Source organism: Ahaetulla prasina, chromosome 3 (assembly GCF_028640845.1).
Source record: "Ahaetulla prasina isolate Xishuangbanna chromosome 3, ASM2864084v1, whole genome shotgun sequence".
Classification (NCBI taxonomy): Eukaryota; Metazoa; Chordata; class Lepidosauria; order Squamata; family Colubridae; genus Ahaetulla; species Ahaetulla prasina.
In genome coordinates, this window is record NC_080541.1 from 182,528,931 (window position 1) to 182,554,257 (window position 25,327).

Sequence of the window (25,327 nt, forward strand, 5' to 3'; positions counted from 1 at the left end):
GTCATCAGTATTTAAGTATGGGCAATCTTTCATGAAAAACCCTTGTTTATAATATGAGTGAAGTCATATTCTAGTGACTCCATATGGATGCTATGTTATACTAGATCAGAAGAGCTACAAAACTCTATATTGATGGCTTTACTGAATACTTTTACATTCTTGTATCACTTTCATAGGGCACAACACTTTCTTGCTTCTTTGGATATGACTTCATGTAGAAACATCCCTATAATTAAACTAACTCACCCTTTATCTTCAGAGATAGAAAATCAATTACTTTGTGTTCAGTCTGTTGTTCACATAGCTTAGGTCCAAGACCATGATCACTATTCATTGTAAATCCATTTCTTTTGGGATTCATGATTTATAATTTACAGATTATTATTCTTTGCCTTTAATTACTGTGACAAATTGAAGAGTTGTCTCCCACAGGAAGCACAAGCTCTGTTTGCTCTTTATTAACTATATTTTTCTACAATCTTTCCCCAAAGCCTTCCATTTTTTTTAGTAAATTTGAGAAAGTGTACTGTTAATTATAATTGAATACAATTCCCTTGGGGTTTTTAAATTGATTTCTGAGTTAATATAAATTATAAATATAAATTATTTATTTCTTTGCTTTCTTGCAGCTTATTTTGCACAACAAGCAACTGACCCAGATGCTGAAATCGACAACTCCTGTCCAAGAGGAAGAGGAAGATCCATTAGCTTATTATGAGAAACACACATCCCAGATAGAGGTGAAGTGGACTTTTCCCGAACTTGCTCTATATATAATTCGGTTTTTTAAATGTCTAGATGCCTGATTTGCTTTTAAGATTACTGAAATTATATATAATATCAGCTTCCCTTATCTAATAACATATAGCTGGTCAACCTATCAATGGAGTTTAACAAGCAGCTTGTCTGTAGCAATTCTGTCCACCATTTGCTTGGCTCTTGTAATATCACAGAATATAAATGGTAGTACAGAATTAAAGAGAACTACTATTCACAGAGATGTTGTGAATTTATATGTGGGAATTCTAAATTCTGCATTAGTTGGTGGCCAAGAACCATATTATCTTTTCATACCGGTTACAGGATATTAATTTCAATATTGCAAATCCCCATTAAGTGAAGAAATGGATTCCGACCTTTGTAAGGTCATATTACTTTAACATTTTTGCAGGACTTTTATCTTTTCACTGCTTATAAAGTCCTCACTTCTTTCTGCTCAGTTATTTTCTCTGAAACCCCATATACCCCTTCTACTTATCTCAGAATATCTTCAGGGAGTATGTTCAAAGGGCTGAGGCGCCAGTAGAAAAAGTTGTACCAGTTGAACTAAGGCAAACTTTTTTTGATTATATTAATGTGAAGGATTAATATAGAAAAAGGAATTATCTTAAAAGGGCTGAACTTAAGTTGTCAATGGCTTTAAACATAATGTCCAGCATTTTGTATTTTGCCTGGAAAAGAATTGACAATGCAGTATTTTAAGAATATGTGTAAATGGTCTATTTCATTTGGTCATCTCCCAAGAGCAGTCTGGCTTTTGAGTTTTGCATTCATTGACTTAAGTTTCTGAAAGGCAGCCCCACAAAAGGTACATTACAGTAGTGAAGTTATCAGCATGGAAACTACAGTTTTAAGATAATTCAGTAGCTTTCAGAAAAGGATACAGTTGACATATCAGCCAAATATGATAAAGGGGACTTCTGCCTGAAAAACTCAGTCTGAAAAATCAGAAAGAGATTCAGTTGAGAAGAATTTCCAAGTACTTTTTGTGGGAGAATGTAATTGCATTCACAATAGGCAGGTCTACAACTACTTTAGAATTATGGCCTGTTTCACTGCGCCACCAATTTTTTTATTATCCCTCATCCAGCCCATAACCGACTGTAGGAAGTTATTCAAAAACTCAAGACACAAGATGCATCTTGAGATGTTAACTTAGATCTTTAATGTTGAATGATAACATAATGCTAAACAAATGAGTTCATCTGTTTATCTGACAGAATTTAAGCTGGAATACTATGTCCCTAAGGTTTTGTACTAATACAGAGCGTAGGATAATATTGCCAAAGTGGCTAGCAGCAGATACTGCAATATAATAGTGAGCATCGGCACATACATGCACACACACATACACATATGCATGCACACATACTGAGCCATCAGAATGGACTTCGGTTAGAAATGTAGGTCATTTGCAAAAATGTTAAGTCTAAGAATTGCAGGAGAAATATAACTTAAAACTCTGTTTTTCTCTAGATTGTACGCTTGGATCGAAGTATGGAACAGATTATCTTTCCAGTGCCTAGCATCTGCCAGTTCCTGACCAAAGAGACAAAAAACCGTCTGTTTACCACTACAGAGCAGGATGAGCAGGGCAGCAAAGTCAGTGATTTTTTTGAGCAGTCATCCTTTCTCCACAATGAAATGGAATGGCAGAGGAAACTGCGCAGTAAGTCTGGAAAAAGGCAATGAGATGCCTCCTTCAGAGCACCAAACTACATGTTGGCTTAGTTCCTGCAGCATTATGCGGCATCTGTCAAGTAGAAATACCACTGAAACCGCTCTTTTCCTGACCGAAGTGTTGAAGTCTTGTGTACTGTGCCCCAATTCAAACAAATAAAATTCATTTCATACAGTCCATCACAGGTTACAATTGCTGAGAAATCGGCAGCTTCCCATTGGCTGGTTTTTGATAGGTTTAGGGAAAATTTGGAAAACAATTTAGACTTTGGGTGGGAATTTTCTGACTAACTTGGTAAGTTGCTTTCTGAAGAGAGATGGCAGAGTCAACTACCTTGGCATTAAGATGTGCCACCATCCAGCAGCCTCTGCATTGGTATCCATGAGGGCAGATTGACAACAGCAGTGTGCATTATTGGCAGTGCAAGCCCTGCCCATTTAGTATGTGCCTCATTATGTTGCATTCAGATCCCCAAAGGGGAGCGTGCAGCCTAACATTGTGACCTTCTTTTCATTTTGATGAAAAAACAACAACAACTTCTATATCACAATCCTGGCATACAATCGTTTCCTTCCATATTTATTGCTAATTCTGAATTGTCTCCCTGCTGCTTATTCAGCTTTCTCTAATATGTTTGCTGGCCTTGAAACAACGAAAGTAGAACTAATAGCCTGGGAATGTTTCCAAAATAAGACGTTCCATGAATATGAGGGAAAGGCTGGGTAGCCAGCTCACTAATACTAGAAAATCTAATTAAATTATGCCGATTTTCTTTTAAAAGCTTAGTCAGTGCTAGCAGCCCTTTCCAACCCTGCAACAACGGTATGGCATCATCAGGTTTTGTAATTTGGTGCTGCCTGCTCTGGTTGATTGTGTGTCCCTTTAAGCATTGATATATGAATGCAGTGTTCCACAGATGATAAAGGCAGCAGAAATAAAATGAAGACATAATGCTTGTTCAGCTGCGTTTGCTGCATTACGCTGTGTTTTGATAAACTCACATATGACAGCATTTGGAAATTGTGTCCCACTTTCAGGCAATTGATGCTGTTTGCAATTGAGTTGAGGAAACAAGTATATTGATCCCTGGCCTGGTGAATATTTGCAATAAGATTGCTAGAACTCTGGGGAAGCTTGTGCTGCTACTTAGATGCATGAGATTTACTTAGCTTTGCCTCTGTTTCCATAGGCAATAGATTGATGTACTGGTTCTCTCGCAGAATGACGCTTTGGGGAAGTATTTCCTTCAATCTGGCTGTCTTCATAAACATCATCATTGCTTTTTTCTACCCTTATGTTGAGGCCTCCTCAATGGGTAGGTATTCACGCTTGCTTGACTTTTTGTTTACCTCTACTCTTGCCATTCACAGATTCCTTTGTAGAGACCCTGAACACTAGTATCCTCTTATACCAATTTTAATGTAGTCTTTCTTTTGACAACCATTATGCATCTCCCCCTGAACATTGCAGGAATACAATTCTTCAGAAGTACCCTTTCTGCAAAATTAACATGTCATTGGTTAGCCTGCTCCTAGTAAGAGCTGCTTCTATTTAATACAATTCAGTGATGCCGTTGTACGTGATTAGAGCTATACAGTAAGACATTGATATCTTTGCTGCCTGTCAGGATTGCTAGTCGTGCAGGTGCAGTTTACCTGCACAGTTCTGCTCAAGCCACTTTTTGCATTGGGTGCTTGATAACTGGCTGACTTCTCTGACTGATAATGATCAGGAATAGCCACCATGTACTGTTATTTTCAGCTATATGAGTGCTATGTTATTAATAAATACTATAAATATTTGAGTTTGTCTCTTAATTTTCTAGGGTTGCTGGATTCCCCATTGATTCCCTTGCTTTCCTGGTTTTTAATCTGCTTTTCCATCATGGCTCTGTTTACTCAGCGCTATGGCCTCCGACCACTCCTTGTGGCACTGATTTTGCGATGCATCTATCATCTAGGCATTGGCCTCACTCTGAACATACTGGGAGCTCTCAATGTAAGTCAATTAGTTACTCAGAGATCAGGCATAGGTTAGGATGCTTATTGATGTCCAGAAGTTCTCTTGAACTCAGTAGGATGTATTTCTAGATAGACATGTTATGATGTCTATCTAGAAGGAGATAGATAGGAGATAAAGATAGGAGATAAAGATACTGGTAGTCCTTGACTTATGACCATAATTGAGCCCTATATTTTTTTTGGTAAGGGAGACAGTTTTCTAAGAGAGTTTTGGCCCATTTTATGACCTTGCTTACCACATCCATTAAAGGAATGATTGCAGTTGTTAAGTGACTCTGGTTTTCTCATTGATCTGACTTGTCAGAAGGTCACAAAAGGCAGTTAGATGACCCTGGGATACAGCAACCGTCATAAATATGAACCAGTTGCCAAGCATCCAAATTTTGATCACATGACCATGGAGATGCTACAAGAGTTGTAGAGTGTGAAAAATGGTCACAATGGTCACTTTTTTCAGTGCTGTTGTAACTTTGAATAGTCACTAAACAAACTGTTGTTAAGTCATGAACTACCTTACCAGTGTCAGGAATTAACCATAGAATTAAGATATTTCTTTGTGGACAAATGAGAAAGATTAAAAATACAAGTAGATTTATATTAGAGTTAATTAAAAACAAACGTCAAATAGTGCAGCATCATATTAACATATTTGCCCTCAACTATATCTATCTTGTGATTGGTTTGCAGCTGACAAATAAGATCGTGTTTGTAGTAAGCTTTGTTGGCAATCGTGGGACATTCATCCGAGGATATAAAGCCATGATCATGGACATGGAATTTCTTTATCATGTCGCCTATATCTTGACCAGCGTCTTGGGACTTTTTGTACACGAACTTTTCTACAGCATCTTGGTACAATAATCTTATCATAGTCATTAATGAAAAAATATGATTTTGTTCCTCTTGCTTTTTCTTACTTGGCATTTTGACTACTTTTGTGGGTGTCGGCAATTTTATAAGTTGCCTAAGAAGAAATATAATTTAGATTGGAGATTTTAGCAGACAGAACCTAACGTGTTCATGATCTGGGAACTTGTAAGATATTTTCAGAGTTACACAGTGTATTTATCAATATAATGGGAATGTTGATACAAGAATGTACTACATCTACACAATCTAAAGTTTATTTGTATGTTTATTTGTCAGATTTATATAGCTGCCCATTTCATATGAAGTGATCCTAGACAGTGTACAATAAAGTCTACTATTAAAATTACAGAACCAATTAAAAACAATTAAACAAAAACATGGATTAAAAACAAGACTAGAAAGAAGAAAATATTGCAGGATTTTGTGAGAGAAAATATTACATATAATACAAGCCTATAATACAATATGGAGCCCAGCAATACATGGGCTCCCTATTACCAGTCTTGCTGAAAAAAAGAAAGTATTTTGAATGTTTTCCAGAAGGTGGGTGAAATTCTGGGAATAAAACTTACAGAAGTAGAACAATATTTTATAGTCTTTGTTCTGTTTGTATTGATTTGACCTAGGAAAATTTCTTTTTCAGCTATTTGACTTGATTTATCGTGAGGAGACTTTATTCAATGTTATCAAAAGTGTGACAAGGAATGGACGTTCAATTTTACTGACAGCTCTTCTGGCCCTCATCCTTGTCTACCTCTTCTCCATTGTCGGCTTCCTCTTTCTAAAAGATGACTTCATTCTGGAAGTAGACCCGCTGCCCAACATCAGATCTAAAGGTTTGTTCTCCTACTTAAGTAAAGTATCCCCTTTTCCATCCTGAAGTTCTGATCAACCTGAAGAGGACAACATATTTTACAGTTACCATGAAGTGGTTCTTTCTGTTTTGGTATTTAGAGAGGTTATTTATTTATTTGTCCATCCGTCCATTTGTGTATGAGATTTATCTGACTGCCTGAAACCACCTGGATTTCAGGTGATTTAGAGAAATTTTGGTATTAAGAACAGATTAAAATCAGAAAATTTGAAAAGGTTAAAAATACAAACCTAAAAATTATCAGAATGTAAATATGTCATCACTCTATTATAATCAATCTCCAAAAAGAGCCATGTTTTCACTTGCCCCTAGAAATCATGAAGAAGAGAGCCCTACACATTTCATGGGGAAAGCTATTCCAGAGGGCAGGAGCTGCTACCAAGTTAGTTTGCTGTCAGTCTGCCTCCTACTTTACCTCTTGGTAGGAAGTAACCTTTAGGAGAGCTTTCCCAATTGTCTAAGTAGGATGAACTAATAGAGAAATGAGTTAATTCCTCTTATTTTGCAGGAAGTCAAAATATATATGGCCCATGTTTCATTGTTTAGTATTTCTGGACTTCATCTAAGTTTGAGACATACTAGGAAATATATGCATGCTGTATATAGCAATCATACCATTCATTTTCAAGGCAAGTAACATGTAGAGCACAGAGGGATTAGAAATAGTAGTAAAAACGAGGGCATGAGAAAAAAAGAAGTATAGCTAAAATTTATTTACAGCAACAATATTCCATACCTTTTCCATTCCATTCCATCTCATATCGTTCCACACTATTCTATAAGCACACCACCCATATCTTTCCAGTCTTATAAACAAAATTTGTTTCCATTCTATCCAAATCCATTTAGCCATACATTTTTAAGTCTTTCCTTTGCCTTTGACTCATTTATCTTTCCTTCCTATATTTGTTTTGCAATCTGATCAAAATTCATTTTTCATACCACTTCAACATAGTTTGTTCATACGATCTCTCATTTTTTAATTCAGTCCTTATCATTCATCAACAATTCTTCCATTTCTATGTACATTTCTTATGAATCCCATCCCCACTGGATTCAATTAATTTTTTATGCTTTTCCTAATCTATTTCCACTTCCATATAACAAAGTGGGCAGAAACATCCTCTTAAAAACCATTTTTTTACTTATTTTGACAAGTATTGACTCCTTACAGTAGGCCATATGCTATCATTTTTCTTTCTACCAGGTTTTGCATGTCTTAATGTTTTTCCATCCTTTTTTCTCAACTTTAATAAACATTCTGCTACAGTACACCAATTCATCTACTTGCTCTAGTTATTCACAATTTATGTGAAACTTGCAGTAATTTGTTCCATTTTCTCAGTCACACATAATTTCTTTGCTCTTGGACACATTAATTTTCAAGTCCATGCTTCTCAGTGCACCATACAGTTTATGATTTGAATGTTAGGCAACAAAACAACTTCATTTGCATGTGCAAGTACACATACATTCCTGAAAGATTACAGCATATTTTCCAATGTTAGCAGACAAAGATTTGCCATCAATTCAACAGAACCTGTCTCTGAGAAAGGCTGTTTAAATGCAGTCTTTTTTATTGATAATTTCTCCCTTTTGTTTTAATTCTGCCAGTTACAAGATCAAAGTATGAGTAATGAGTTTAGGAGCAAGCGAAGAGACAACTCGCCCACAATATAATCTAATTCAGCAGATTAAGCAAAGGAGGGAGGGAACAGAAAAGGTATCCAACTCAAGTTTCCACATGTTTAACATCGCATAGTTTCTCCCTAAATATGCCACATCATATTGTAATATTTCTACAGTTATAATGCCTGTACTTGTAGACTTACAATTGTTTAACATTCACAAAACATTTATGACTTCTCGTTCACCAATTCTTTTGTTTGGACATTAATCATTATAGGATTAATTTTAGTTCCAGTCTTCGACACATCATTGGCATTCCCATGAAGATCTTTAAAATGCTGTCTCCAGCACTCCTACACTTTAGTTTCATCCCAAATTTGTCAATACTTTTATTTTTATTGATTTTGCTGGAGGCTCCTTGTTATGCTCTCCTCCAAAATATTTTTGATTTCTCTGAAAATCTTTCAGTATTTGCACTTGCTTCTTTCCAATTTAACCATTTCTTGTTGTATTTGTTGCATCTATTTTTCCCCTATGAATGCAATATACAGTATCTTTCTCATCCTTATTTTCTGCAGCATTCATTTCCTTTTAAGGATTTCTTCTCATCCATGGCCTCCGTGTTTCTCGTTAACTCCATACATGTCTGTGCTACTTTGTAACATTGTTTTCACTGGTTCCACATCTTATACCCGCTTTCCCATTTATTGTTAGGTGATGCAAACAAGGATCCAGGTTGTTGTTGTTTTGTTTGGAGAATATGTTTTTATTTATAATGATTTTGTTCATAAAAAGCATCCTGTTCTGAGATTACTATCAACTAGTACATTTTTTGCCATTTTATACAACTTATATATTTTGTGTACTTTTTGTTTTCCTTTTTTCATTTAATAGACACCTGATTGTACTTTATAGTTCTATCAAAAAGAAATGTGACCCTGCTAAATATCCAGGATGTTTGTCACAGGAAGCCTCTTTCTGGATGTTTTTAAAAATTATGAACAGAAATGGGATGTTTTGACAAATCCTCTGTCTCTTGTACTTCCAGCTACAGATTCTATGGAGATGCGAAGCAACTTAGGCACTTTCATGGAGACATGCAGCAATGACAAAATAAGCTGCTCTTCCCCCGATACAGTGCCTGAAGTGTTGCAAGGTAAAGGGATTGTTAAAACATGGTCCTCAGATAGGGACCCTAATAAGAATGAAGAGAAATCTTGCATCGTTTACTGAGCGTATTTGGGAGTGCGTCTTCAGCAAAATTATTCTGTGCCTTAGGTTAGAGGGAAAAGAAAGGTTGCCTTTGATTTTCTATTTAAGATAGCAATAGCACTTAGACTTATATACCATTTCACAGCTTTACAGCACTTTCCAAGGCATTGGATGACAGAGCCAGCATATTGCCCCCAACAAATCTGGCCCCTCAATTTACTGACCTCAGAAGGATATGAGGCTGAGCCAACCTTGAGTTGGCAGTCAGCTGAATTAACCTACAGTACTCCATTCTAACCACTGCACCACCACAGCTCTTAGGATGCAGGATTGTCTTTGTAGGTAGTCATCCCAGCACCTTAAAACCAGAAAAGAAGATTCATCTGAATTAAAAGCAGCTCTATTATAATAGCGGTTACTGCTTGTTTTGGGGACCTCCTCCAATATGTTCCTTTATGTCTTTTAAACAGGAACCATTAGGCAGAGCAGCCAAATTCCCCAAATTATTTCCCATGTTTGAGCAACTGGAAAAAACACAGAGAATCCCGGAGCTCTGAAGGTTAACTAAAGAAATTAGTCTGTTTATTTTCAGATGTGTTGTTTCTTCTATTCCAGAAGAAGAAGATAATACAGAACGAGCTTGTGACACGCTTCTCATGTGCATACTTACAGTACTGAATCATGGCCTGAGAAATGGAGGTGGTGTGGGTGATATACTCAGGAAACCATCTAAAGATGTGAGTACATTTGAGACAATCTATGTACTTATATTACATATGTCTTATATTTCTCTGAAGTCAGGAATGCTTCAGAATCTGCCAGACTGCATATAGTACTTTGAGACAAACATGTTGAATACGCTACAAGGGTAGGCCCATGCAGAGCTGGATTTGTGTCTCCCATACAGATTTAAATGTTGCTCCTTTTTGTATTTAGATGAAAAGTTACTTATTTATTTAAAATATCGTACGGTTGCCCATCTCACAAGAGTGACTCTGGGTGCCATACAAAGATTAAAGCAGAAACCGAAAAATGAGAAATTACCTTTGCAAGATGAAATAATTAGGAAGATGATGGAATGTGCAGAGATGAGTAAATTGACATTTGAAATTAGAGATCAAGAAGATAAGCAATATTATAAAATATGGTACATTCTATAATTGGTTAGAAGGGAAAATATGTTAGATTAAGACATTGAAGACACATGTATGAAAGAGAGGTGTATTTTGAATTTGCAAAAGATGATTTGTAAACACCCCGTCAGCACAATGTAATGGTTAGATGTGAATGTTTTTTTGTTTTGTTTTGTTTTGTTGTGGAAAATAAAAAAATTTCTTATAAAAAAAAGATTAAAGCAGAAACCATAATACAAACATTACGGCGCCCAAATTAAAGTAATAAAAGCACATTCAACAAAAAGCATTTGTTGCCTAAATTTTGGACCCAAATGTCTGTGGAAAGAGGTCTTCAGCATTTTGCAAAAGATTTAACAGGACATCTAGTTCTCCTGGAGGATGCTGTTCTATAGGCAGGCACTGCCATTGAAAATGTACCATTCTAAGTAAGGTCCAATAAGATAACATTAGATGGAAGAGACCCTGAGCACACCCTTTTTATTAGTTGTAGTGACCAAGCAGAAACATTGGGAGAGAAGCAGCCCTCAGATAGCCTCTCTAAGCTACTTGTCTCTTTTCTGTCTGATCCCCTTTCCTTTATGCATTAGCGTAGCTACTTCTTTTTCAATGTTTACAATATCAAGTCCTTCTATTTCATTTTAATTAGAGTTTTGATAATACACTCTGCGCATTCCCAGTAACCACATTTTTCTTCAACATTTTCTAGTGGGCAATATTTTTTGATATGACACTGGAAAAGGGAAAGATATACTTGCTGATAATGACTATTCTGATTTTTTTTTATCTTAAAGGAATCCCTGTTCCCTGCTCGAGTGATCTATGACCTCCTCTTCTTCTTCATTGTCATAATCATAGTCCTTAACCTCATATTTGGTGTCATCATTGACACCTTTGCAGATTTAAGGAGTGAAAAACAGAAAAAAGAAGAAATCCTGAAAACAACATGTTTTATATGCGGTAAGCGCTTAGCGAAAGGCAGTTCTTACACTCAACAAACATCTTCCAAGAATTTGCAAGAAAAATACATTTGCTCCTCTCTTTTTTTGGTATAAAACATTTTATTAATGCTTACATTTCAAGGGACTTGTTTAAATACAAAAGTCTTCTCCATCAGTGAGAGAAAACTGGTTGTATCTTTTATAATAAACAGGAGTAACTCTTGCTCCCAAATGAATTTTATGAAACAGTATTTCTGAAGGATTTTGTATGGTGGATTTAAAGGACTCTTGAGTTTATCCAGTTTGCATCAAGATAGTTTTAAGATATAATTCTTATAATAGAATGTAGAAATCTATGAATAAAGAGTGTTCCATGTTGGTATATTAAAAGAATCAATATGTATGATTATTGTTCTGATAGAGTTAATAGAATATACATCTTGATCTATGGCAGATCTTTGAATTGTTTGCAGTGGAGTGGAGAGGATTTATAGACCCAGTCTTATAATAATAGAAGCAACAAAACAATTTTGTTTTGGCTCTGCGCATGCGCAAGATGGCGGCTTGCTAGAAGATCGGAGCCGCCGACGGGATGTTCTTCGTTGGATGGCAGCGTCCAGGTGGCTAGCCGAGCTGCTTGCGCCCCCCGGCCCGCTTTACCATCCTCTCGGCAGCTGTGGGAGAGGTCTGCGGGCCTTCTCGGACTCACGGCTGCCGAGAATGAGGCCGGGAGGGCGAGGGCGAGCGGCGGACATTACTCCGGGCGTGAGGTGAGGCCGCGGCTCGTCGTTCGTTGCTGATAGACGAGGCCGTGGCTGTTCTTCTGCTTTTTCGCACCGGAATAACTTTTCCTGCATTGGATTAAGTACGGTGTCTCGCCCGCCCCCTGGACTTGTTTTTAGGTGTGAGGGGGATGGAGGGTTGTTTCCGGCCCCCCCACTGCCCTCCCTGTATGAGACTTGCCTCTAGGCCGTCCTTTATTCCGCTCCTTGGGACCTGCGGCATTTTACAACATGTCGGCCCTCTTCAGAGGTACCTGGCCTGGTTCTTGGAAAAGGCCTGGACCTGTGGAGCGGTCAGGCCTTTGGACAAGATCTGGAGTTCTTGGAGCGAGGGGCTGGCCTGGAGAGATCTCTAGTCTTGGACCATCCTGGTGGAGGGGAGTGGTGTGGTGGGCATTGGAGGCGTCCTGGCCTATATGGGCCTGCTTCATTCCACTATTTTAATGTACATTGTCATCAGCACTTTACATCGCCTTTTGGGATTCTTTGGCTATGATTGTTCCCTTGGAACTGTGGTGGAAGAGGCTTGGAGACCGGCTTGCGATCTGCCGGGGGACTTATCCAGAAATGACTGAAAAAGAGATACCGATGGCGATGTTAGAAGAACTACCTACCTCATTTTCAATGGATTTTAGGACTGAGTCACTTCCATCTTTCTCCATTTTTATATCATTTGTCATCATGTACCAGCCACCATTTGACGAGTCATCAGAAAATGGGTATCCATTGGAGAAACTATTGTTTAATATCCTGCCGTCCTGGGATAGTTTAATCCCTCGTCGAATTCTTTCTTCTAGCCACGCGATATTTATACGATATCTATGCGATATTCGGGACAGGAACTCTTGCGCCTGCGAGGTGCCCCCGCCTCGCAGGAATGGCCCGCTTCTTTATCAAGGGCCGGCCTCAATGACGGGTCTTGGGATCCACAGAGGTGGCATGCGAAGAAAAAGAGCCTTTGGGTTTTTTTAGATAGGGCATTTTTAAGGGATGGGAGGGTTAGGGCGGGTGTTGGGGGTAGCCCGTCGGGTGGGGAGCCAGTTCCTGCGTGTGCTCGCGGCGGTTATTTATTAGGTTCGGAGGTTATGGGGGGGAATGTGTTCCTTCTGGTGAGGGTGGTCCTATTTGTACGGTAAGTGGGAGGGGCAGATATGGCGGAAGGGGGGGATCGTATCGTTCTGTGGGGGCGCGCGCTCGATGTTTACAGGCGATTGCGCGCCCCAATCCCTCTGACTTGTCCCGTTCCCCCGATGGTCAAGACCCTCAGAGCCTGGGCCTTCGGCTTATGTTATGCAACACACGGTCCGTGGTCAATAAGGCCCCCCTAATACACGATCTTATTCAGGGGGGCGCCGCGGATCTTATAGGCGTTACGGAAACCTGGTTGGGCACAGAAGGGGGCGTGCCCCTTGTTGAAATGTGCCCACTGGGTTTCCGTGCATTCCATCAGCCGAGGGCTCAGGGTAGGGGTGGGGGGGTGGCGGTTGTGATTAGAGAAAGTCTGGAGCCGAGGGAGACCACTGTACCTCAGATTGCCGGTTGTGAATCCCTCTTTGTGAGATGGGGTCATAGGTGTCAGATGGGCTTGCTGGTCGCGTACCTGGCTCCTTCCTGCGTGACAGCTGCCCTGCCCGAGCTCCTGGAGGTGCTTGCTGGGGTGGCAGTTGAGACCCCCAGACTCTTAGTCATGGGGGACTTTAACTTGCCATCTTCCGGCTCGTCATCGACAGCAGCTCGGGAGTTCACGGCTTCCATGACGGCCTTGGACCTGACTCAAGTAGTCGATGGCCCTACTCACACTGGGGGTGGCACACTGGACTTGATTTTTATCTCTGGTCAGTGGTTGAGAGATCTGGACTTGAAGGAAATAGTCATTGAACCTTTGTCATGGTCAGATCACTCTCTCCTTCGCCTGGACTTTCTGACCGCCATTCAACACCGCAGGGAGACGGAGCCAATGCGTTGGTTCCATCCCAGGCGCCTGATGGACCCGGAGAGGTTCCGGACGGAGCTTGGGCCACTTCCTGAGGGTCTGGCTCACGGCACGGCTGAGGAACTTGTTGCGGCCTGGGAACGGGTCGCGGCGGGGGCCTTAGACCGTGTTGTGCCTTTGCGGCCTCTGACCCGGCGCAGGTCCCAACCGGCTCCTTGGTTCTCCGAGGAGCTGAGGGGGATGAAGCGCCGGAGAAGACGCCTAGAGAGTTCCTGGAGGTCTAGCCGTTCAGAGGCTGATCGGACACTAGTGAAGTCCTATAATAGGGCTTACCTAGTGGCATTGAGGGAAGCAAGGCGTTGCTACGCCTCCTCCCTCATTGCGTCGGCAGATAACCGCCCAGCCGCCCTCTTTCGGGTGACTCGTTCCCTCCTTCACCAGGGGGAGCGGGATGACCCATTGCAGGGACGTGCTGAGGAGTTTAACGGTTATCTATACGATAAAATCGTTCAGCTTCGGGACGGTTTGGACCAAAATTGCGGTGACTCAGGTGAGACGTCTGAGGGTGGTCTTGGTGACATTGTTTGGGATGAGTTTGACCCTGTGGCTCCCGAGGACATGGACAGGTTGTTGGGTAGGTTGAATGCCACCACGTGTTTACTGGACCCGTGCCCCTCTTGGCTGGTGCTGGCCACTCAGGAGGTGACACGAGGCTGGCTCCAGGCGATTATGAGTGCTTCTTTGGTGGAGGGTGTCTTTCCGGCCGCCTTGAAAGAGGCGGTGGTGAGGCCCCTCCTCAAGAAGCCTTCCCTGGACCTGGCTGTTTTAGGTAATTATCGTCCGGTCTCCAACCCGCCGCGCGAAGGTTGTAGAAATATGGTGGCATATCAGTTTCCCTTACACCTGGATGAAACTGTCTATCTAGACCCGTTCCAGTCCGGTTTCCGGCCCGGTTACAGCACAGAGACGGCTTTGGTCGCGTTGGTGGATGATCTCTGGAGGGCCAGGGATAGGGGTTGTTCCTCTGCCCTGGTCCTATTAGACCTCTCAGCGGCTTTCGATACCATCGACCATGGTATCCTGCTGCGCCGGTTGGAGGGATTGGGAGTGGGAGGCACCGTTTATCGGTGGTTCTCCTCCTATCTCTCCGATCGGTCGCAGACGGTGTTGACAGGGGGGCAGAGGTCGGCTCCGAGGCGCCTCACCTGTGGGGTGCCGCAGGGGTCGATTCTCTTGCCCCTTCTGTTCAACATCTATATGAAGCCGCTGGGTGAGATCATCAGTGGCTTCGGTGTGAGGTACCAGCTGTACGCGGATGACACCCAGCTGTACTTTTCCACACCGGGCCACCCCAACGAAGCTATCGAAGTGCTGTCCCGGTGTCTGGAAGCCTTACGGGTCTGGATGGGGAGAAACAGGCTCAAGCTCAATCCCTCCAAGACAGAGTAGCTGTGGATGCCGGCATCCCGGTACAGTCAGCTGAGTCCATGGCTGACTGTTGGAGGCGAGTCATTGGCCCCGATGGAGAGGGTGCGCAACTTGGGCGTCCTCCTGGATGAACGGCTGCCTCTGGAAGATCATTTGACGGCCGTCTCCAGGAGAGCTTTCTACCAGGTTCGCCTGGTGCGCCAGTTGCGCCCCTTTCTAGACCGGGATGCCCTATGCACGGTCACTCACGCCCTTGTGACGTCTCGCCTGGATTACTGCAATGCTCTCTACATGGGACTCCCCTTGAAGGGCATCCGGAGGCTGCAGTTAGTCCAGAATGCGGCTGCGCGGGTGATAGAGGGAGCCCCTCGTGGCTCCCGTATGACACCTATCCTGCGCAGACTGCACTGGCTCCCTGTGGCCTTCCGGGTGCGCTTCAAGGTCTTAGTAACCACCTTTAAAGCGCTCCATGGCATAGGGCCGTGTTATTTACGGGACCGCCTACTGCTACCGAATACCTCTCACCGACCCGTGCGCTCTCACAGAGAGGGACTCCTCAGGGTGCCGTCAGCGAGGCAGTGTCGTCTGGCGACGCCCAGGGGAAGGGCCTTCTCTGTGGGGGCTCCCACCCTCTGGAACGAACTACCCCCAGGACTTCGTCAACTTCCGGACCTCCGAACCTTCCGTCGCGAGCTTAAAACACACTTATTCATCTGCGCAGGACTGGATTAGATTTTAAATTTATTGGTTTTAAATGGGTTTTATTATTTATATTGTTTTTAATAATTCGGCCTTGTAGAATAAGTTTTTTAATTGTTATTTTAATCTGTATTTATATGTTTTTTATTTGCCTGTGAACCGCCCTGAGTCCTTCGGGAGATAGGGCGGTATATAAATGTGATTAATAAATAAATAATAAATAAATAAATAAATTTGTTATGCCCCATCCTTTAAATTATATAGAAATGGAGAAAGCTTGGATCTTAGTGGATGATTAGGTTAGCTTAGTTTAGACTTTATGAAATTACTGGGAGCTCTGCTTACTTTTGGTATTTTACTGAAGACTGGACTAAAAATATATGTGTGAGTTTTATATTAGAGTTCACTTGATAGTGCCCAAGTTTAAAAAAAAGTAAAACATGAAGGATTAAACTTACTTATTTTCAATGTATGGCATACTGTTAGGTAGAAAGTGCCGCATTTCTTTAATGAAAGTATGGTTAATTTCACGACAATATCTCATTGACTGATACATCCATAGACCATCTAGAGGAATGTGCTGCCCTTCTGAATAATTTCTTTACATGTGAACATAATTTTACAGTTCTACAGTTTGCCTTGAATAGAACTAGAGCATGGCAACACAAGGCTTTAAGTTTAAGAGTGAGAATGTAAACAGCCTGAAGGAATGAAATCAGTTCTATATAGTAGTACCTCTGTTTTAGTTTGCTTGTAGTTTAGTATCCATTTTGCAGCTTCCAGGGCACCCCCTGTATTGCACCAGTGAAATGTGGCAACAAAATTTTTGATGGTCCTGTATTTATTTTGCTAAAATAAGAGACTTCATCCTAATTTAAATTCCACATTAGCTAAACATACCAATGCATCTGATGCAATAAGGTGGAGTTCATGAAAACTACCTTTTAATAACTATGTAAGTCTGGAAAGATTCTTCCAAGACTCCTTGGATTTTTGGCTAACATAGATTAACAGAGCTCTCATCCTACAACATGAAAGTGTTTTAAGTCTCAGTGCACCATTTTTGTCTTTTATATCTTCAATTTACCTCCCAAATGAATGGAACATTTTATCGCATCCCCTCCAAATGAAGAAAAATGAAAATATCCCCAAAATGTTGCCCTCCCTCCTCTTTCTAGATTTCAGAGCAATATGAAGCAGTCAATCAGGCATAGCTGTCTGAGCTCAGGAGATAGTATTGGCATGAGAGATATTTAGCCTGAGTAGAAAGAAATGATGGATTGGTTGCTGCTACATACAGAATTTTTGAGAAGTCTTGTTTTAACAAATAATTCATCTAAGTGTCCAAACTGAACGCCCTCATATGAATTTTTCTGCTCCGCTACAATTCATTCATTTTCTCTTCCAGATTACTGAATTTAGACTGAAAATATCTCAAAGGCTATCTGTTCTAAGTGTCTGCCACAAACAGGGCCATCAATCCATTAGGTAGTGTCCAATCTACTGCATTCAGATTGCTATAGACTACAAGTGGAGGACAAATGCGCTGAAGAAAATGAAAACAGGCTCAAGCTCAATCCTCCAAGACAGAGTGGCTGTGGATGCCGGCATCCCGGTACAGTCAGCTGAGTCCATGGCTGACTGTTGGAGGCGAGTCATTGGCCCCGATGGAGAGGGTGCGCAACTTGGGCGCCCTCCTGGATGAACGGCTGCCTCTGGAAGATCATTTGACGGCCGCTCCAGGAGAGCTTTCTACCAGGTTCGCCTGGTGCGCCAGTTGCGCCCCTTTCTAGACCGGGATGCCCTATGCATTGTCACTCACGCCCTTGTGACGTCTCGCCTGGATTACTGCAATGCTCTCTACATGGGGCTCCCCTTGAAGGGCATCCGGAGGCTGCAGTTAGTCCAGAATGCGACTGCACGGGTGATAGAGGGAGCCCCCCGGGGCTCCCGTGACACCGGGCATTGGATTTATAACTGCAGCAGCCTGGTGGTGAACAGGGCACGGAGAAGAATTGAGGAGGAGAAGGAAGGAATATCGTAAACGTGAGTGGAGTGCCCGGAGTGCGGGGGGTTTTCTCCCTGTTGGAAGGAGCACGAGTTATTCTGGATGATTAGGTTAGCTTAGTTTAGACTTTATGAAATTACTGGGAGCTCTGCTTACTTTTGGTATTTTACTGAAGACTGGACTAAAAATATATGTGTGAGTTTTATATTAGAGTTCACTTGATAGTGCCCAAGTTTAAAAAAAAGTAAAACATGAAGGATTAAACTTACTTATTTTCAATGTATGGCATACTGTTAGGTAGAAAGTGCCGCATTTCTTTAATGAAAGTATGGTTAATTTCACGACAATATCTCATTGACTGATACATCCATAGACCATCTAGAGGAATGTGCTGCCCTTCTGAATAATTTCTTTACATGTGAACATAAGTTTACAGTTCTACAGTTTGCCTTGAATAGAACTAGAGCATGGCAACACAAGGCTTTAAGTTTAAGAGTGAGAATGTAAACAGCCTGAAGGAATGAAATCAGTTCTATATAGTAGTACTTCTGTTTTAGTTTGCTTGTAGTTTAGTATCCATTTTGCAGCTTCCAGGGCACCCCCTGTATTGCACCAGTGAAATGTGGCAACAAAATTTTTGATGGTCCTGTATTTATTTTGCTAAAATAAGAGACTTCATCCTAATTTAAATTCCACATTAGCTAAACATACCAATGCATCTGATGCAATAAGGTGGAGTTCATGAAAACTACCTTTTAATAACTATGTAAGTCTGGAAAGATTCTTCCAAGACTCCTTGGATTTTTGGCTAACATAGATTAACAGAGCTCTCATCCTACAACATGAAAGTGTTTTAAGTCTCAGTGCACCATTTTTGTCTTTTATATCTTCAATTTACCTCCCAAATGAATGGAACATTTTATCGCATCCCCTCCAAATGAAGAAAAATGAAAATATCCCCAAAATGTTGCCCTCCCTCCTCTTTCTAGATTTCAGAGCAATATGAAGCAGTCAATCAGGCATAGCTGTCTGAGCTCAGGAGATAGTATTGGCATGAGAGATATTTAGCCTGAGTAGAAAGAAATGATGGATTGGTTGCTGCTACATACAGAATTTTTGAGAAGTCTTGTTTTAACAAATAATTCATCTAAGTGTCCAAACTGAACGCCCTCATATGAATTTTTCTGCTCCGCTACAATTCATTCATTTTCTCTTCCAGATTACTGAATTTAGACTGAAAATATCTCAAAGGCTATCTGTTCTAAGTGTCTGCCACAAACAGGGCCATCAATCCATTAGGTAGTGTCCAATCTACTGCATTCAGATTGCTATAGACTACAAGTGGAGGACAAATGCGCTGAAGAAAAATGCTTGAAGAACCACTTATTAAGAAATGGAGTTTCTGAGACGACTTCCGGTATCCAGCGGCAACGGACGTCTGGAAGGCTTCTCCTGCCTCCAGCGCCCGAATCCGGCCGCCGCCGAGGCCCTTAGGGGCCAGGTGTTCCGAAAAGGACACCTGCCGCACGGACGGCTCGCCAGGGGTCTCCCAGCCGACATACAGGACTGTGGGGACCGATGCTGGCGCGTCCTAGGCTCGGCGGGGTTCGGAGGCCACAGGCCGCGCCATTATTTTGGTCGCCGCTTGCGCTGTGCGTGACACCGGGCATTGGATTTATAACTGCAGCAGCCTGGTGGTGAACAGGGCACGGAGAAGAATTGAGGAGGAGAAGGAAGGAATATCGTAACGTGAGGAGTGCCCGGAGTGCGGGGTTTTCTCCCCTGCGGTTGGAAGGAGCACGAGTTATTCTGGAGAGAGGAGAACTTAAAATAAGAAGATTACCGGTTTTGTGGAGCTCTGGAGAAGAGGTGATGGAGAAATTTAGGAGGGAAGGTTTGAGGCCCCCTCCTTCTGGGGAACAGTGGTGGCGTCCAGCTTCCGCCTTCACTATGAGAATTTTGATGACATCACTTCCTTCGCTTCCTGGTTGACTAACTGTACTCTGGACTCGTTGCTCCTGTGAGTGCCCCTGGTGGATCCGGAGGAAATTACAAGGATACTGTGCCTGCCTGAGGATTTTGTATTTTTTTCCTTAATGGCAAAAGGTCAGAGACCAACTGCTGGAGAGATGGAGAGAATTTTGGAAAAGTTATCTAATATGGACAAGAAATTGATGAAATAAGAGCAGAAATTGTGACTATCCAAAAGGATTTAAAGGATACTCAACAAGTTTCAGCAGAAAACAAGCAGAAAGTGGAAGGTTTGAGGGTGAGATGGGCAGTGCAGAAAGAGAGGAGACGACAGGCAATGCTGTGCTTGGACTACAGATGGATAAAATGTCTTATTTCCTTAGGTTTCAAAATTTGGAAGAAGTGGACCAAGAAGACTTGAGAGATGTTGTGACTAAATTGTTGGGAGAATTTCTTGGGAGAGGTGTTGATTTCATGAATTGGGATGTGGATCGAGTTTATAGAGTTAATTCGCAATATGCACGCACGCATGCAGTTCCCAGAGAGGTTCATGTCAAATTTGTGAGAAGAGAGACGAGAGATGAAATTCTTAGAAAACATAGGAGTGGGGCACTGATTTACAGGGGCAGGAGATAGCCATTCTGAGGCAGATTCCCAGACAGGTACGTGAAAAAGAAAGAAATATTATTTTTGTCAAGCAAATTGTACCAGAAGGAGTGGGCTTCAGATGGCTGATGCCAGAGGGATTGATGATTTTCCGGGAGGGCATTACGAAAAAATCAGTACAATTGGAGGCTACGGCCTATGTGGAGGAACACAAAGCCTTCCTGGAATCAGATGACCCAGGAATTGAAGAAGTGGAGGTTATAGATCATGGGGCTGAAGCGGCTGCCGCTGTTGCGGCCCTGGAGTTGGGTCAGGCTGAACCCAGAGTTCTGAGATCCAAAACTAGGAAGTGATAAAGATATTTGTGTTGGTTTTCCTTATTCTCTTTTGTACGATATTCTGTTTATTCTTGACTCTTCTTTATTACGTATTTAAAATTTGCAAACTTAGCTACTTCGTGTCACCTGCTTGCCTTATGGCTGTTGTATGTGTTAAAAAATTTGAGTAAAATTCTTATTTTAGATAAGAAAAATGAAAATTTACCATACCTGATATGTATTTGTATAAACCTTTTTTGACTAATAAAAACTTTTTGAATAAAAAAAAAAAAAGAAATGGAGTTTCTAAGTAATATTACATTTGCTTTCACTTTCTCTATAGGGCTTGAAAGGGACAAGTTTGACAACAAAACGGTATCCTTTGAAGAGCACATTAAATTTGAACACAATATGTGGAATTACCTGTACTTCATAGTACTGGTGAGAGTGAAGAATAAGACAGACTACACAGGGCCTGAAAGCTATGTGGCACAAATGATCAAGGTATGCATTGTATAACTTCGTATACATGAAGTTATAATCAAGTTTGTTATTCTCTTTGAAAAGTCTGCCTGATTTTCATAAAAGAAATTCTGCTCACTGTTCTATTGATGCTGTCCATTGTGAAATTCACACCACACTTTACACAATATTTTCTAATTTTTTTTAACAGATGGGGATTTATCTTTTTAAAAATTATTTAAAAGGTCAAAGCTAAGAACCTAAATGTTTGTGACTAAAGAGGAGTGATTGCTTTTAATTTCTGGCTATTTGCATTAACTTTCTCTTCTGCTGTTGACATGAGAAGGGTGGTGGCGGTGGCAGCCATACCAGTGTTTCCTTTGTGGAGGCATATCAATCCAATTTTAGGATTAGTTTTGGAACAGGGATTTGCCTGGTTGTCCTGTGGCATGACCTTTGCCGAGATGAGGAGACTAGGCAGTCTTATTGAACCATGGATTCTTGGTGGATTTGTGATATTGAGCCATCATATTGCTGCAGCTCCACTTTTATTTGGAAAGATTCTGAAACATGCAGGCAGACTATTTGTTCTTTTCATGGAATTTATATAATTCATGTTTTCACTAATTACTTTGGCAATCAGAATATAGGTTGAATCACCCCAAATTTATAAATGAATCAAATCAGAAAAGATAAATTGAAATATTTGAATGAATGTTTATGCTCTTGTGGAAGAAAAATAATTTCACCTAATATATATGAAAGTGATATTAGACTCATCCTTGCCACAAGCAGTAACGTTTTGGGTGGTTCACAACGTTTGCTAATCAAATAAGATACAAATATTCTATCAATACTTTGCTAATCAGGTATGTTTCATATAGATCTATGACTGTTCCTGGAAAGAAGGAACGCAGTGATAACTGTTTATATCCCATTGTTCTTGCAATTACTTGAATATGTATATATATATTTACACTAGTTACCAGTATATTTCCACATTTCAAAATGTTTATTTTGATCGCCAAAATTTCCAAAGATTTGGAATTATGTTGCCGTAAAGAAGGAGGTTCTCTGATATTTATCTTCTAATTATCTTTTCAGATTTCTGCTAGGTACCTTCCACCCATTCATCAAGTGAGTCAGTAGCTCCAAAAGATAAGGCATTATTAATAGAAATACCAATCCAGAAAGACTCATCTGGCACTTATAGTATTTTCACTTCTTCAGGCATATTAAAAGAGATTTTTTATTTTAGGTCAAGCAAATTTTACTTCTATCTAGGAAGATCTTACTCTTATTTTCACTGTCTTACTGTATGTTTTCTTTCTAACAATTCTAAACTGTTTAAATTACTGGTTTTTTAAAAAATAATTGTTGCAGAACAAGAACTTGGATTGGTTCCCTCGGATGCGAGCCATGTCCCTGGTCAGTAATGAAGGTGAAGGAGAACAAAATGAGATCCGATGTCTTCAGGATAAACTGAATTGCACCATGAAGTTGGTATCTCATCTCACTTCACAGCTGAACGAGTTGAAGGAGCAGGTAGTCAAAACATCTAATATTTTTTTCTTCTTTTTACTGCATTATATATTTCTAAATTTTAGAAAGGGCTTGGATAAACAAGTATCAAGTTACATATTTTGAAGGACAGAAATGTGTCTCACTAAAAAAAATGACATACCGATTTCAGAAAAATGTAGAACGTGCATTCGGTTTTCTGAGAAATCCTCAGCTATGATGTCAGAAGTACAATATACTATTCACAAAACAGCAAGCTTCCTCTCAATGCTAGGTGTCAAATTATGCTTTCCATTTACTTGCACCAAATGTCCAATTAAGTTTGTAATCAGCATAGGGCTTGCCTTTGATGGAAATCATCTACTGATTTTTTTAAAAATTAATTGTATTTGGAATAGATTACCCTCTAATACAAAATATAGCTGCAATGCATTATAAAAGTTTCCTGAGGATATTTATTTATACCAATAACTTGTATGGAGGAATACCCAAGAAAAGGTTGAGATGTGAAACAGATGTTATTGCAAACTATCGGAAGTCATTTATAGTTCAAGAACTATAGATATTGTGAATCCTTAATTAGAAAATTTAAGAACCATGTTTTAATGTTCCTTTTTTTAACTGCAAATTTCAGATGACAGAGCAAAGAAAGCGGAGGCAACGAATGGGTTTTGTGGATGTCCAGAACCCAGTGAATCACTGAGACCCTGGAATCCAAGTCTTCAAACAGAAACTGTAGTATATAGATATGTATGCACTTCCTGAAGAGGTATTGGTACTAAGTTCCTTGCAAAGTTTTTATCGACAAGGAACATTGGTCCAGGCTGCGACAGTTCGTAAAACCTCAGCAGTTCCTTTTATCTCAAGCAGGACTGATTGAAGGCATTTAATTCAGCAAGAAACTGAATCTATGACTAATTGTTTCTTCATATGCATTCGATTTGCCATACCTTTGAACTGTATAACTGTTCCTTCTCGTTTTCCTTCATGCACTACATTTGGATGGCTATGTAGCCAGGTGCAAATAGAATTGACAGTTGTCAGCGAGTAGTAGCTTGCTACCTTTTTAACTTATTCAAAGATATATGGAAAGTCACCATATAAGGATTTCTTTGCAAATGTTTCATGTAAACCTTTTGAAGATACCAACATTTTGTGTCTAGAATCACATCACAACTAAGAAGAAATTGCAAGAAGATATTCTATTAAGTTAATAGTTCAAGCAATCATATAATTCATGAAATAGCTTTTGTTTTCTTCAATTGACAAGACTGGACATTAATGAAATATTGCACATTCATGCTGCAGTACGAATGTGCAGTTTGTGCCTTGTTCACTCAATAGTATAAAATATTTTTAGAATTCATCCTGCTTCCAGGCACTACGAGTTTGTGGGGAAATGTTTTAACTGTCAGAGGTGTCAGAAATATCAGTTATAATTAGTCTACATCAGTGAGGGAATGAAGCTGCAGAAAAAATGGGAGGGAAAAAAAGAGCAAGGCCACAAGTATAAAAGTTCTGAAATATAAACTTAAAAGTTCCTTGACAGAATAATTTGCTCCTATGAATTTAGAACATTTATATTAAAAAAGCCCCCTGTAAAATCTACTTCTGCTAGCTGCTGCCAAATGTAAGACAGAGAATAGTTGTGTATATTGTGTGGCCACTTGTTCCATTAGCACTAGTCTATGGGGGAGGCTACAAACAATCAAGGAGTGAGTTGGTTTCACTCACATTTGGACCAAAGCAAAATGTTCTTCAAATATACAGACTGCTGTGCAGATTTAGTAAGAAAAGATTTTACTAATCATAAACCCAGCTTTGTAATTTATCTTCATCTGGTTTGTTTCTCAAACACAGTTTAAAATGTTAATATGTGAATCTTCTGAAATTTAAAACACAAAATCAGTATAATAAATGGAAAGCAGATGAATCAGCAGCCTTCTTGATAATGTTGGTAATTTCATAAAATGACAAATCTTGACTAATTTTCTAAATAACTAAGTCACCCAAGGCCAAAGTTGGAAGTTTTAAAGTCTAGTATAGAAGTCATTTATTCTAATCTGCTCAATGCATAGCAGTTCCCCAACCTTTCTGGCTTTGTGGATGGGGTGGGGTGGATGGTTCTGTGTGAGAGGTGGGCAAGCACGTATGCGTGTAGCTCCATTTGCTTGAGCAATAGGCATAGTGCCCGCCACTCTGCAAATCGCATTCACACACACACTTTCCTGCTGCTCATGCAAGTAGTGATGGGCTTGTGCCCTCTTCCGCAGCCCGGTTCCAAATGGCTCAAGGCCTGGTAGTGGGCTGCGGCCTGAGGATCCCTGATGTATAGGCTATAAATGTTTTCCCCCCATGGACGCCTCTCTTCCTGATTTTATGGAACCATGGCCATGGTGACTTGGGAACCACAAGATCTGTATATATGCTGATACATATTTTGGCAAGCATGCTATTTT

General features: G+C 40.5%; 1 protein-coding gene across 1 annotated transcript in view; it reads left to right on the forward strand.

Annotated features, from left to right (window-relative positions):
- The window catches only part of ITPR3 (inositol 1,4,5-trisphosphate receptor type 3), a 144,444-nt gene extending 119,637 nt beyond the window's left edge, over positions 1-24,807 (forward strand). The window contains exons 45-56 of the mRNA XM_058176682.1: positions 630-740; positions 2,257-2,449; positions 3,651-3,776; positions 4,287-4,459; positions 5,170-5,334; positions 5,996-6,188; positions 8,904-9,011; positions 9,683-9,804; positions 10,995-11,160; positions 21,229-21,389; positions 22,731-22,892; positions 23,503-24,807. Of these exons, the coding sequence (XP_058032665.1) occupies positions 630-740; positions 2,257-2,449; positions 3,651-3,776; positions 4,287-4,459; positions 5,170-5,334; positions 5,996-6,188; positions 8,904-9,011; positions 9,683-9,804; positions 10,995-11,160; positions 21,229-21,389; positions 22,731-22,892; positions 23,503-23,571 (1,749 nt within the window). The 3' untranslated portion in view covers positions 23,572-24,807. The remainder of the gene's footprint in view (positions 1-629; positions 741-2,256; positions 2,450-3,650; positions 3,777-4,286; positions 4,460-5,169; positions 5,335-5,995; positions 6,189-8,903; positions 9,012-9,682; positions 9,805-10,994; positions 11,161-21,228; positions 21,390-22,730; positions 22,893-23,502) is intronic.
- Positions 24,808-25,327: the final 520 nt, after the last annotated feature.